The sequence below is a fragment of the Condylostylus longicornis genome, unplaced genomic scaffold, assembly GCF_029603195.1.
Source record: "Condylostylus longicornis isolate FDR11 unplaced genomic scaffold, ASM2960319v2 ptg000038l, whole genome shotgun sequence".
NCBI classification, from domain to species: Eukaryota; Metazoa; Arthropoda; class Insecta; order Diptera; family Dolichopodidae; genus Condylostylus; species Condylostylus longicornis.
Genome location: NW_026578007.1, coordinates 6,918,173 through 6,931,475, shown reverse-complemented (window position 1 = coordinate 6,931,475; position 13,303 = coordinate 6,918,173). Strand labels below are relative to the sequence as shown.

At 21.6% G+C, this 13,303-nt stretch overlaps 1 protein-coding gene across 7 annotated transcripts in view; it reads left to right on the top strand.

Annotated features, from left to right (window-relative positions):
• The window catches only part of LOC129609310 (ensconsin-like), an 85,042-nt gene extending 72,431 nt beyond the window's left edge, over positions 1-12,611 (top strand). For 4 of the 7 annotated variants that reach the window (XM_055521265.1, XM_055521267.1, XM_055521263.1 and 1 more), the window contains 9 exons: positions 3,158-3,295; positions 5,220-5,645; positions 8,385-8,561; positions 8,622-8,761; positions 8,831-9,682; positions 9,763-10,005; positions 10,089-10,750; positions 10,974-11,128; positions 11,231-12,611. In XM_055521265.1, coding sequence (XP_055377240.1) covers positions 3,158-3,295; positions 5,220-5,645; positions 8,385-8,561; positions 8,622-8,761; positions 8,831-9,682; positions 9,763-10,005; positions 10,089-10,750; positions 10,974-11,128; positions 11,231-11,247 — 2,810 coding nt within the window. In that variant the 3' untranslated portion in view covers positions 11,248-12,611. The remainder of the gene's footprint in view (positions 1-3,157; positions 3,296-5,219; positions 5,646-8,384; positions 8,562-8,621; positions 8,762-8,830; positions 9,683-9,762; positions 10,006-10,088; positions 10,751-10,973; positions 11,129-11,230) is intronic. The other 3 variants (XM_055521269.1, XM_055521268.1, XM_055521270.1) reach the window with 2 other exon arrangements.
• The last annotated feature ends 692 nt before the right edge of the window (positions 12,612-13,303 follow it).

Genomic DNA, 13,303 nt, shown 5'->3' with positions numbered 1-13,303 from the left:
TAATAAGCATTAAAATTTTGCATAAATAAAATTCTGGAATTTGTATCAATAAATTTTATTCAATCTACCATTCAATTTCAAGTGCTTTTCCAAAAATTTTTGAAAAAAAGTGTGTCTGTTTTGCAAAACTTTTATACCTTTTGAGATAAAAAGTTGAAATTAAGGAATACATAGATAGATCTTTAAACTGTTTTTAGTAGAAGAAGGTTTTTACCTATCATTTATTTACGTCAGCTCACGAAATTAATAATTCGACCATTATGTGAACGCCTTTTTAAAATTTTTTTTGTCTCATTCTAAATGTATGTAATCATTTAAAATATATTTGTATATGAATGAAAGCAGTTTAAATAATGTTACTTTTTTTTTTTTCAAAAGCAGCATTTTCACTTGTTGAAAGGAAAAGTGCTACTTTACAAGAAATTGATTTGATCCAAGTTTATTAACTTTGGAGTTACAAGGTGTTCAAAAATTCAAGTTTTCTATATTCAAAATAGATTAATTTTTAAAGTTTAATCATTTTAAAGATAAATTAATTTAAAAATAATATAATATTATCGTAATTACTAAATAATATTTTATTTTTATAAAAAAATATTTTTGCTTTTATAATATTTTTCTAAATTAAAATAAAAACACAAATTAAAGATTTTAATTGTGATGCGATGTAATGAATATATACATACATATAATGCTTCAGAGAGAGATATTATAATTAAATGCATGTTGATAGAGTGCATTTGAAAAAAAAAATAATTTTTAAAAAAATTTTTTTGTAGAATTACAGTTAACACACAAATTTATGAGGAATTTTTTTTTAATTTTTTAAGTTTTCTTGAAATTTTTTTTTTGAGTCTTATTTAACTCATTATTCATAGTCATTGAAAAAAGAAATATACATTTTAATTTAGATTTTATTGTTTGTTTAAAATTAAATTTTTAATGTTAATATCTTGAAAACAGTACTTATATTAAGATTCTTATGCAAGAATTTCAAGTATTCGAGTAAATTTTTAGTCTCAACCTAAAATAAATATTATTTAATATATTTAACATAGCAATTTTTTTTTCAATTTTATATTCGACTTCCTATCGAATAATTTTTTAATTTTCCCCCTTTTTGATTATTCTTAAAATATTTTGTGATATTTATTAATTTAAGTATAAAATTTTCTAAAATTGTTAAGATCTCAGAAACTATTGAATATTATTAGAAAATTAAAAACTGAAAGTAGCTTCTGAAGTAAAGAAATTTTTCTTATTGTTCCAATTGAAAACACCTACTAATCCTATAAAATTGTAATGTTAAAATAAATTTATAAGACGTATAGGCTCTGTATCAATTGTACAAGCTCTTTATAAATACTTTTAGTAAAAAATTTAATTATTTTGCAAAATATTATGAAGTTAACACAACCTTTTACATATACATATAAACAAATTAAATATCCGTATTTAGTGATCAATAAGTAAAATAATCCTCAAGAAATTTGAATTTTTTAACATTTTTTAAGCACAAAATGGCGTAGAATTTTGTTTTTAATACAAAATTGTTTTAGTGTTGTGTAATAACATATTGATATTTTTTCTATAATTTAATTAATTTTTTGTGTTCTAATTTTATTTTTTTCCCAAATTAAAAGTACTAAATTTTTTTTTTTTATATAATTTTATTATTAGGAAATAAACAAAAATTTTTCATTTCCACTTGTATATGTAAATCTATAACAGGAAACAGTTTCCTTTTTTTTTGTAACTAGTTTTTTTTTTAATTTTTGTTTTAATTAATTTTAATATTTTAAGATTGATTTTTTCGAAGAGTGATTTTAGAATAGCTTTTTTTTTAAATTTTTTTTTTAGCACAATTGAAATTTATAGAAACAAATTTACATATTTAATTTGAATACTTTAGTTTCAATGATCAGTGCATTATTTAATTTTTTTGGCATGATTTTAATACGCTTAGAATTTATTTTCTAAAAACAGTGTGCTTTTAGTTTAATATTATTAAATTTTTATAGCTTTATTTCGATTAAGTGTCCTTTGACATTTTTCGAAGTGAATATTTCACTTAAAATTTTCGATGAATATTAAGGATTCTATGATATTAATTTGTCGATAATAATATGTATTATATTAATTAAAGTAAATCAGTTAGCCTTAATTATAATTTTTAATATGTTTATTAAAATTAAGTAAGCGTAAATATTTATTAAAATTTACAAATTAAAACATAAATTTTAGCAGTTTTTTTTACGTTAACCAAATTTCTAGAATTCCCAGAAAAATAAAGTTGACGGCTGTTTAAACAGCTTCCAAGAAGAGAAACAAATAAAGCTTTAATAGAATCAATAAAATATTTTACATCAATAAGTTAAAATATTTCAATAAAAATCTTATTTATTACATGATATACTGTTTTTAAATATTAAAGCACTTTTCTCAATTCTTCTTATTTATAATTATTTATTTAACAAAATTTCTCATAAATTTCAATACGAAGATTTGAAAATTAAAAATTTCGAGGAGTATCAGGTCAGATTGTCATTTAGGTACTACGATAAATTACTTTTTCTAGATATTAGGTTTATTCTAGCAAATAAATTTAATGTTAGTTTTAATTTAAATTAAATTATATCATAGAATCTATAACAAAAACTTAATATAAAAGTGAACTATTTTAATTACTATATTTAAACAATATTATATATTTATTTCTTGTTTTTTTTTGATATTATGACATTATTTATTTAAATATTTATTTTTTTAAACAACATTTTTTCTTAATTCACAGTAAATTTTAATATATACATATATAATTTTCTTTTCTTTTTTTTTTTATTTCTTCAATATTTTATTTTATTGTTTTTGCGTTGTTGCTCACCACAAACAAAAAAAAATATTTATAATACGTTCATTTATGAAAAAAAAACCATATTATAAATATTTTGTTTTTCATCATTCTTCAACCAATTTTAAATTGATAAAATATTCTTGCACATATTCAAATATGAACAATATGTTTTAATTATTGAAAAAATTAATAAATATGGGGAATATATTTAAATAATACAAAAAAAAAAAACATCGAATATAAAATATATACAAATTAAAATAAAAACTTATACGATATAAAAACTTGATTACTAAATATCAGAGGAAACAACTGATTCACCTGCACTAATGTATCGTTCTGTTGCGAGAAGAAAAACTGATTTAATGCCTACTATACCAATGCCAAGAGAGCCAAATTTTGGGTCTAAATCTTCTCTTAGTCATACGCCCAGAACGCCAGGTAAGAAAAAAAACCATTGAATGCAATTTGTATTGCAAAAAGAAAAATGGTTACTTGTTTTTTTTTTGTTTTTGTTTTTTTTTTTCCTATTCAGTACTCAAATTATTTTTTAATTTTAATTTTTTTTTTTACCCTTTCAAATATTTTCTTCTTTCTGTAGTGTTTTCACTTTAACTACTTTTATATATTCTCCTACATTACCATTAATGTATATTCTTAAAAAATTTTTGCATTTTGAACTTTTTTTTCATATAAATTTTATTCAAAAGTGTTTTTGAATTTTAAATTTAAATTGCTAGATATTTTTTAGTATTAAAATTTTTAAGCGCCTTCATTAAATAATAAAATAAAAAACAAAAAACGCTTTTTTTTAGTATAATCTGTTTTACATTTTTTTTTAATATTGTTGTTTTGTTTTTTATTTTTAATTGATAATATTGTATATTTATGTGATTATTGCTAAATGCTTTAAATATTTGCGATTTCAAATCAAAAATATGTTGTATATAGAGTTGTTAAATTTTTAAGTTTCTTTTGTGCTATTTGTTTCATAAAATAAATCTGTAAATTTTCAATTCCTTTATGATTCATATATGCTATATTCATGTTTCTTTTAATAAGAATTCAATTTAAAATACAATTTAAAACTAAAATGAAGACGTATACACCATTGGAAACTAAAGAATTTCTTAAAAATAAATGTTCCTTAATATTTATTTTTTCATATTAAATTAATATGAATTGAAAGTAATTTTATGGAATAATATTTATATTTTTCTAAATAACTTGCATCCTTAAATTATTTATTTCGATATTACATTTGTATTATCCTTATAAATTATTATTTGATATTTAATTGATTTTGAATATGAAAGAAAAACTACACATGTTTTAAGTATATATACAAATGATTTATTAATTTGTGCTTTAAATTTTTAATTTTAAATTTATCATTTCCCTCAGCACCTTACATAAATGCTATAGCTTCACTTTTCGTTTTTCAATAGTGTCATTAATAATTAATTATAATATTACAATCAATATATTTTTAATTCCTTTCAATATTAAAATTATAATTAAAATTATTACTAAACCATAAATAATAATTAAAATCTTTTTCATATTCGATTATATTGAAAAGTACTGACTACAATTCTGTAATAATTTTTTTTTTATTTAATATTTTATCAAATTTTAAATTGCAAAAATTATATTTGAGTAGTAATTTACGTTATTAATAAACAGTTTATTTTTTAAATTCAACTAAAATATTAAGTGTAGATGTTAAACAAATTTAATGTTTAAAAAGTAGTAAAAATCAATGTAAATTGTATATGCTATGCACATATCGGGAACAAATATTTTATATTTACGAAAAAAAATTCAACAACTCGAAAATACGATATTAAATGAAACAATTTTGATTTCTATTAGCTTAATTAGAAATTTGTTAATTTACAATGAGTGTTTAAAATTCCAACATAGATTATAATAGGTATGGAATATAGTTTGTTATTTAAGAGAGAAGAAATAATCTAATAAATTCAGCTAAATAAAATCTGTGTGCGATTTATTTTTTTTAGAATTTCTCTTCTATCATTTAAAAAATATTTTAAATTTATGCTCTAAACTAATCTACTTTCTCTCATTCTTTCTATTTTCTATTAAAATTGAAAATTATAATTAAAATTTTCACTATTTTCTTTTTTATTTTTTTTGCAATTTTTTTTTTCTTTTTGTTAACTTTAAAACATTTTGTTCATTTCTTCGATCAAATTTACAAAAAAAAAAAAACCCAAACCTGCTCTTTATTTTCATATAATTTTTTAATTTAATTTTGAAAAAAAAAATTATAAAAATTAATATATCGTATAAAAAAAAAAATACAAAAACAACAAAAAAAAATTATATTAAAAAAATAAAGGACGTGCAGTATCAATGACACGTTTGGATCAATTGGCTCAACCAGTTCGACGTAATGGTGAACATATTAGAGCGATAATTGAACGTGAAAGAATACAACAACTTGAAAATGAAATGAATATGAATTCAGTAAATAATTCCCCATCAAAAAGCATGTCTCGTAGTATGACGCACTTGAGTGGAAATAATAATAATAATAACAAACAAAATAATCATTACAATTATATAAATAGTAATAATAATCATAAAAATGGATTACGTTCATTAAGTAAAAATGATTCTAGTAAAAGTATGACTCAATTAGCAACACGTGCTATTTCATCTACTAAAAAATTCCTTAATCGTTTCACAAAATCTGATAAAAAGGATGATGCACAGACAAATAATATAAATAATAATATTAATAGTAATAATTTATCGCAATCAGGTGTGTTTTTTGTTGTTGTTGTTTATTTTATTTATTTTAATTTTATATTTATAATTTTGATTTTTATTTTTCATAATATAATGATTTTCATAAAGATTTCTTGCACATCCATTATATACACCTTCCTTAAAAACAAAAATATTTTTATTAAAGATTTTATATTTTGGTTTTGTTTTATTTTTTATTTGTTTTGTTTTTTATTATTAATTTATTTTTACATTTTCATATTTATTTCGATATTCAATTTTTTTTTGCTTTCTTTCATTAAATTAATGCTTATTGGAAATTGATTTGTTTTTTTTTTTTAATTACTCAAAAAGGTATGGAAAATTGTGTTCCAAGTTTTGGTAAAATTAGTAAAATAGGAAAATTCACCACACAATTTAATTACATAAAACTCAAAATTCGAAAAATTTAATTAAATACACAAATATTTTATTTATTAATTTTTTTTATATTTAAATTAATTCACATAATTAATATGGTGTAAAGCAAAAAATTTTAAAAGGGGTTTTTTATACACTATGTGAAAATGGATAAGGTTAAATTACATGCTTATTTAAAAATATAGACTCTTCATGGAAAATTTTAAGAGCGGTCTTCATTAAAATTGTGTACAATTTTTTTTTTTTTAAATAATAATATTAAAATTTTATAAGTTAATTTAAGCGTTTCATTTGTTTGAAGCATTGAAATGAAGCTTTTTTAATACATTTCATATTATACTTGGTTAGCTTTAACATTACATTTCGAAATTCTGATTAAACCAGTTCAAAATATCATTTAGTATCTAATTAATTATTTATAAATAATATTAAATATTTAAAATAAATAATACATTTTAATAAATGCTCTTTTTAATGTTTTTATATGCTTGCCAAAATAATTACTTAAAATTGTTTATGTTTTTTATTACTAGAACAAATTTTTCTGCTTTTCATATTAAATATATTATACGCTTAAAATTTGAAAAAATAAAAAACAAAGTCTGTCAAAAATGACTTTAAGTTCATGTAACTAGGAACGTGTTGAACTGTGAACATGATTTCCGCATACAAAAAAAGTTTTGTCTACTCATGAGAGTCTGAGCTGTTTTTTGTCAGAATTTACAAACATCTGTCAATAGATAACGCATTAAAAAACCGTAGATTTTTGTTATTTAAATTAGATTAAATACAAATTTAAGAACAATCCTACTTTAATAGAAGTAAGTTATAATAGCATAAGCGTATTGGGGTTCGCGTTTAAAAAAATAATCAACTTGTTGGTTTCATAGGTAATAATATTCCGTAAAACATCTCTTGAAGAATAACCTATGAGTAAAATTTAGGACTACCTTCTAATCATTTGAAACTTGGACTTCTAGAGCCTAAATAAAACCAATATTTTAAATTCCTAAAGTTTCCCCAAATTCCTAAAATTTGAATTTCGGTACTATATTATTTATCTAGATTTTTTCAGTTTAGTTAAAAAAAATTCGCCCACGTTTTCAAAGAAGTACGGACGTACAATAAACATCGTTAGGCCATAATTTTTAAATTAAATCATTATTAATCATTTTATTACGAATAGAATTGTTCAAATTAAACAAAAATGTTACAATAAATATTCTTAAAATTTCTCGTTCTTACGAGACAAGAGCAGGACAAATTAATGTTAAACTTAAAACTAGGATACAATTTTTTTTATCAGGAAGAAAATTAAACCACCAAAACATATCTTGTGAATATAAAAAAAATATGTTTTTTCAAGAAAAATTTTAAGACGATATAACATTAAAATATAACATGTGTATATACATAAAAGATGTATAATATGTATTTTACCTGTCGACGTATTATATAATTATCTATGATTTCAACATAATAGTTTAAACGTGATGCTTGCACTATGATCAAAAAAACTTCACAATGCAAGATTAAAAGTACAATCAATATAAATTCAAATCCCGTTAGCTGCGAATATAAAATCATACTTTTGATTTAAAATAACTAATAAAATAATACTATAAATAATTGTACACAATTCCTATTTAAAGTTTAAGCTCAATAAGTGTTTTGAACGTAATATTACATTTAACACTATAATATTATACACACATTTTTACTAACCTTTTGGTAAGCAGATGCCCATTAAGTGACATTCAATTACAGAATACTTGTGTTTAGTCTACTCAGTTCTACTTTTCACAACAAAAAAAAAAAAAAAAACATTATTTTAATTTTTTTTTGTTAAGACAAATATTGCATATTAACCTCACTTGCATATTAAAAACTAATTAGCTCTTAACAAATTCTTACATACAATAACTGTTTCAAATTCTTTTCAAATATTTTTAGAAAAATAATTAACCAATAAAAAATAAATTTTATAAATTTAATTGTGGTATGGTGCACGTTTTTATTTGTTTTATTTTTTTTATAATTTATTTTCTTTGATCCCAAAAATAATTCTAAAAATTCACTTTTGCACGTCTTTTATATCTATATATTGATTTTTTAATTTTATAATTATATAAACTATATATACATATATATATATATATATTGTATATGTATAATATATAAAAATATATATATATATAGATTATATATTTGTGTATTTATATATTAAAAAATCTTTTAAAATTTATTTCGAAAAAACCTTACTAAATTTAATTTAATAATTATTAATTTCCCTAATATATGAATCAAAAATACAGACTTTAAATAATTGTCCATTATATGAATAATAATTTAGGATCGAGGTCTGGAGATGTTACACCAGGTGGTAGTGTTAATCCGTCAAGACCGGGAAGTGCAATGTCTACATCAACTACAACATCAACTTTAGTACAGAGAAGATCAATGCCAACACCTAGAAAACCACGTCCAGCTAGTATAGCAGGTACTGGAGTAACAGGTGTCTTAAATGATGGTAACTACATGTACAATAAATATGTACATTAAAAATATTTTAAAATATGTATTTTTGTAGAACACAAAAAAGAGAAAAAAGATAAACCGCCAATTCCAAAAACCCAAAATATGACGCCCAAACGGACAAGTTTAAGTAATTCAAGTTCGATTACTAAATTATCTTCATCCGCCGAGAAAAAAACCACGCCAATTAAAAAGGTAATTAGAGCTATTTGAAAACATTTTAATGAAAAAACATTTTAAAATATTATTTTCAAATCTTATTAGGAACATGCTGCTTCACCCAAACCAACTGCAGTTAACTCTAAAACTGCAACCCCAGCTAAAACGGCTCTGTCAAATAATCAAACACCGATAAAATCAGCTTCAGCTAAAAAAGCACATGCTGTGCCAGCTCAACAACAACAACAACAAGAAATACCGTCAGAAAAACAATATGAAGTAACAGTAAAGGAAATTGTCCAAGATAACCAAAAACAAGAGGAGTTAATACAAAAGGAAATTCAACAGCATCAACCTAACTTAGAAATCCAGTCAAAGGCAGAAAAAGATGCTATAAATATTGAAAAAATTGATACAATTGAAATTGTCGAAATTGTACCAAATATTGATGAAAACACAACTACGACTGTTGAAATTACCAACACTGAAGCCGGTTTTGAAACAATTGTTAACGGTAACTCATCCGAAATTGTTGCTAATGTTACAAATGCTGTTATAAAAGAATATGATAATTCAAATGTAAACGAGGAAATTGAATCCATCGACGAGAAAGTGGATCAAGATACAGAAAAAGATGATAAGGTCCGTGAAATGTCCATAGAACGCCAGCAACAACTTCAAACTCAAGAAAATGAAATGACGGCTTCAATGATTGCACGAAAAATTACAACTGAAGAAGAAGCTAAAGCTGCTTTGGCTGAGAGACGTCGTTTAGCTAGAGAAGAAGCTGAAAGACAAGCTGAGTTAGAAAGACAACGGATTGAAGCTGAAAGACAAGCAGAACTAAAACGTATAGCTGAAGAAGAAGAGAAACAACGACAATTTGAAGAAGAAGCTACACGTTTAGCTGAAGAGCAACGTAGGGCGGAAGAGGAACGATTACAACAAGCTATTGAAGTAATTTTTAAAACATTTTTTACGTACATTTGTAACATAAAATTTTTTAACATAAATATATTTGTTTACATATAATTTAGGAAGCTCGCAAGCGGGAGGAAGAAGAACGTCTTAAACGCGAAGAAGAAGAAAAACTAAAGGCTGAAAGAGAAGAAAGTGAAAGAAAGGCAAAAGAAGAAGCAGAGAAACAGAGACTCGAGGTAGCTGAACGATTGAAACGTGAAGAAAAAGAACGTGAAGAAAGACGAAAACGAGTTGAAGCAATTATGTCACGTACAAGAAAAACTGGCGGTGGAGCAACACCAAATTCTACACCAACCAAGGTAAAATATATTTTAAACGAACCCTTTAAATACTTAAAACCCCATTTTATTATCATTTTATATCATTCTTATATTAAATCAAGGAAAATAATGGTGAGTCAAAAGTAGAAAACAGAACGACTGAAGAAAAGGTAGCTAATAATAATATTAATGAAAACGATCAAAAACAAGAATTGCAAGAGGAACAAAAATCTGAATCACAACAGAAACAAGAATATCAAGAGCCACAATCGCAACAACAATCTCAGGTGCAATCGCCTAGTACAGAAATTGAAAATCATACATCAACAACAATGTCCGAAAAAAATGGTAGTATAACAACAAATAGTAATACTAGTGATGTTACAAGTAGTAGTGATAATAATGTAATAGTTGATACAGTAACAACAGAAACAACAACTACAATGGTGGTTCCAGAATTAGATAACAATGCAGATATTACTACAAAGTTAACTGTAACAACAACATCAACAACAGTAAATGATAATAATAAAACTCAAGCGCAGACAACATATGAACAGTCAGTTACTGATAAAGAAAATGCCTTAATTAAAAATTTTTCAAATATGATAATTGATCAACAACAAAATGTTAAAAATTTACAGCAAAATCTAATACAAAATATGCAAAATAATCCATTTGCTGAAGTAACAAATGGTACAACTACTACAACAACAAATAACGAATTAATATCACAGACAATTGCCAATGGTAATGGTCATATTGAAAATATGAATAATAAAAAGTAAGTTAAAGATTATTAAAATTATTAATCAAAAATTTTATTTTATAAATAACAAAAATTTAAACATTTGAAAAGAAAAATTAAATTTTAGTAATTTAGCCTTAAATGTTTGAATGTTTCTTGAAATATGATTGATTCCTGCTTTTCAAAAATAAAATTATCCAATTTTACAAGCATATGTTTTAATATTTTTTTTATATAATTAATTTAATTTCTTTTAAAGTGATGTAAAATCATTAATAGATGTTACAAGTGATCAATTAATTGACTTCGCCAGTGAGTCACAACAAATTTCAAATGATGCTGTTAATTTTAATAATAATAATTTGTTGACTTCTTCAACAACGCTAGTCACAGCAGATAGTCATGAAAATAAAGGTAAATAATGATTTATATAATATGTAATTATAAATTTAAAAAAAAATATATTTACATACTAAATTTTATTTGAATAATTTTATAATTTTACATTTGTTACAGAGATTTCGTTGTTGTGAGTCTACGATAATATGGAACCAACTAGGATTGTATTTTAAATCATAAATTAATATAAATGCATCAAAAGCTATACGTATAAATATATAAACAAAATGAGTAAAATATTTAATTTAAATTAAAATAAAATAATAATTTCAAAGAAAAGAAATCGTAAAGATATATACTTAAGTACTAAATAATCCAAGCTACATTTAATAAATACTGATACAACATCAACTATTAAATTATGAAATTTGTTTTGAAGCTTGAAAAAAGAAAACACTAGAAAATTTAATAAAGATGAAGAAATTTATTTTTTTCAATTATCTCTTTTAATTTATTTTTTAGTCCAAATCAGATGAAAATGTCAAGAAATTGATTAAAATTTATTGAACAAAGTCGGAAAGAGTAAAACAAAAATATTTCTGCATACTAAACAAAAACAAAATATAATATATTAGTAGATAAAAAAAAATAATATAAAATAAATTAATAAAAAAAGTAAACAAATTGAATAAAATTCAAAAAAAAAAAACAATTCTTTTTAATTATTATATATTATTGTTTATTATTTTTTTTTAATAGTTAGAACTTATATAGGTATATAAATAAAAATTTATTAAATTAAAAGTTAAATAAAAAAATTAAAATAAATAATAAATAACATTTATATTTGTGTAACTGTATTTCATTTACAAAATCTTAAATGTTTTTATGTGAAAAGAAAAAATATTAAAACAAGATAAAATTAAATGAAGATTAATTATTAAAGATGAAACTCAGCAAGGGTCATAACAAGGATTCAAAACGAAATACTATAAAAAGGTTCATTACTATGAATACACTTAACGTGTAATTTTTGTTTGCTTCAATTTTGTTCAAAAATTTTACTAAAAGCTTTTTCAAAATAACAATAATATTCTGTTGTGAAGGAAAATCAAATTTTTTTTTTATTTAAAAGAAATTAAAAATTATAATTAATAAAAAGGATTTAAATTTAAAACAAATTTTTGTTTCTTAAAATTATTTATTAATTCCTTAAATAATATGATTAGCTACTAAATAGAAATATATATTACATATTATATTATGTAGATCCTAGGAAAATAATATTTTATGGTGGTATTTTTGTATGAGAAACAAGATAATATATAATGAAAATATTTGAAAAATTGTGTATATATACCTACATATTATATATATTTGAAAAATTAAAAGTTAAAAAAAAAACAAAGATTAGGAAAAGATAATATTTAAATTGATACACGGGCATTCAGCACAAATATATACCATATATATTATTTTAATGTATATTGTAAAATTATTTGTCGTAACTATTACAACAAAACTAAAACATAAGGATTACAAAGAAAAAAATTCATAATTAAAACAAAATTTAATAAAAAAACATTATAAATCAAATACAATTGCACGCTATATATATATAAATATATCAAATTATAATAAGATTAAATATTATGAAACCAATTTTCCCAAAAGAGTATTTATTTTAAAGATCATCAAGAAAAAAAAAAGAATAAATTTATTCCCACTAAAATTTAACATTGAAAATTCATAACGTTACAGAACTAGTTTTTTTATTAAAACTAACAAATCTGAATTAAATTAAACGAATACATAATAGATTTTCTTTTATTTTTTGAATACGTAACATTTTTTTTTTTATTTATTATTATAAAATTGCTGGCGATCAGTTGATAAATTGATTAATTATAAATTCTTGGACTTTCATAATACATTTAATTACTTAAAAACAGAAAAACTTTTTAAAGGTAATAGTAAAGAGTATAAAATACGTATTCATCTCAGTTAAAAATAAAAAAAGAAATAATTTTGGTAATTAAGTTTTCAATTTAAAATAAATATAGAAAGAGTATTGTCTTTAAAGCTTTGAACCTACTTATAAAAAAAATTAAAAATTAATGATTAAAGTTTTTTTTTTGATGAATTTTAAAATAATCTTATGATCAGCGAATACATTAAATTAAAAATATAATAAAATTCATATTGTATAACTAAAAAAATTAAATACGACATAACTAAAAACAATTCATA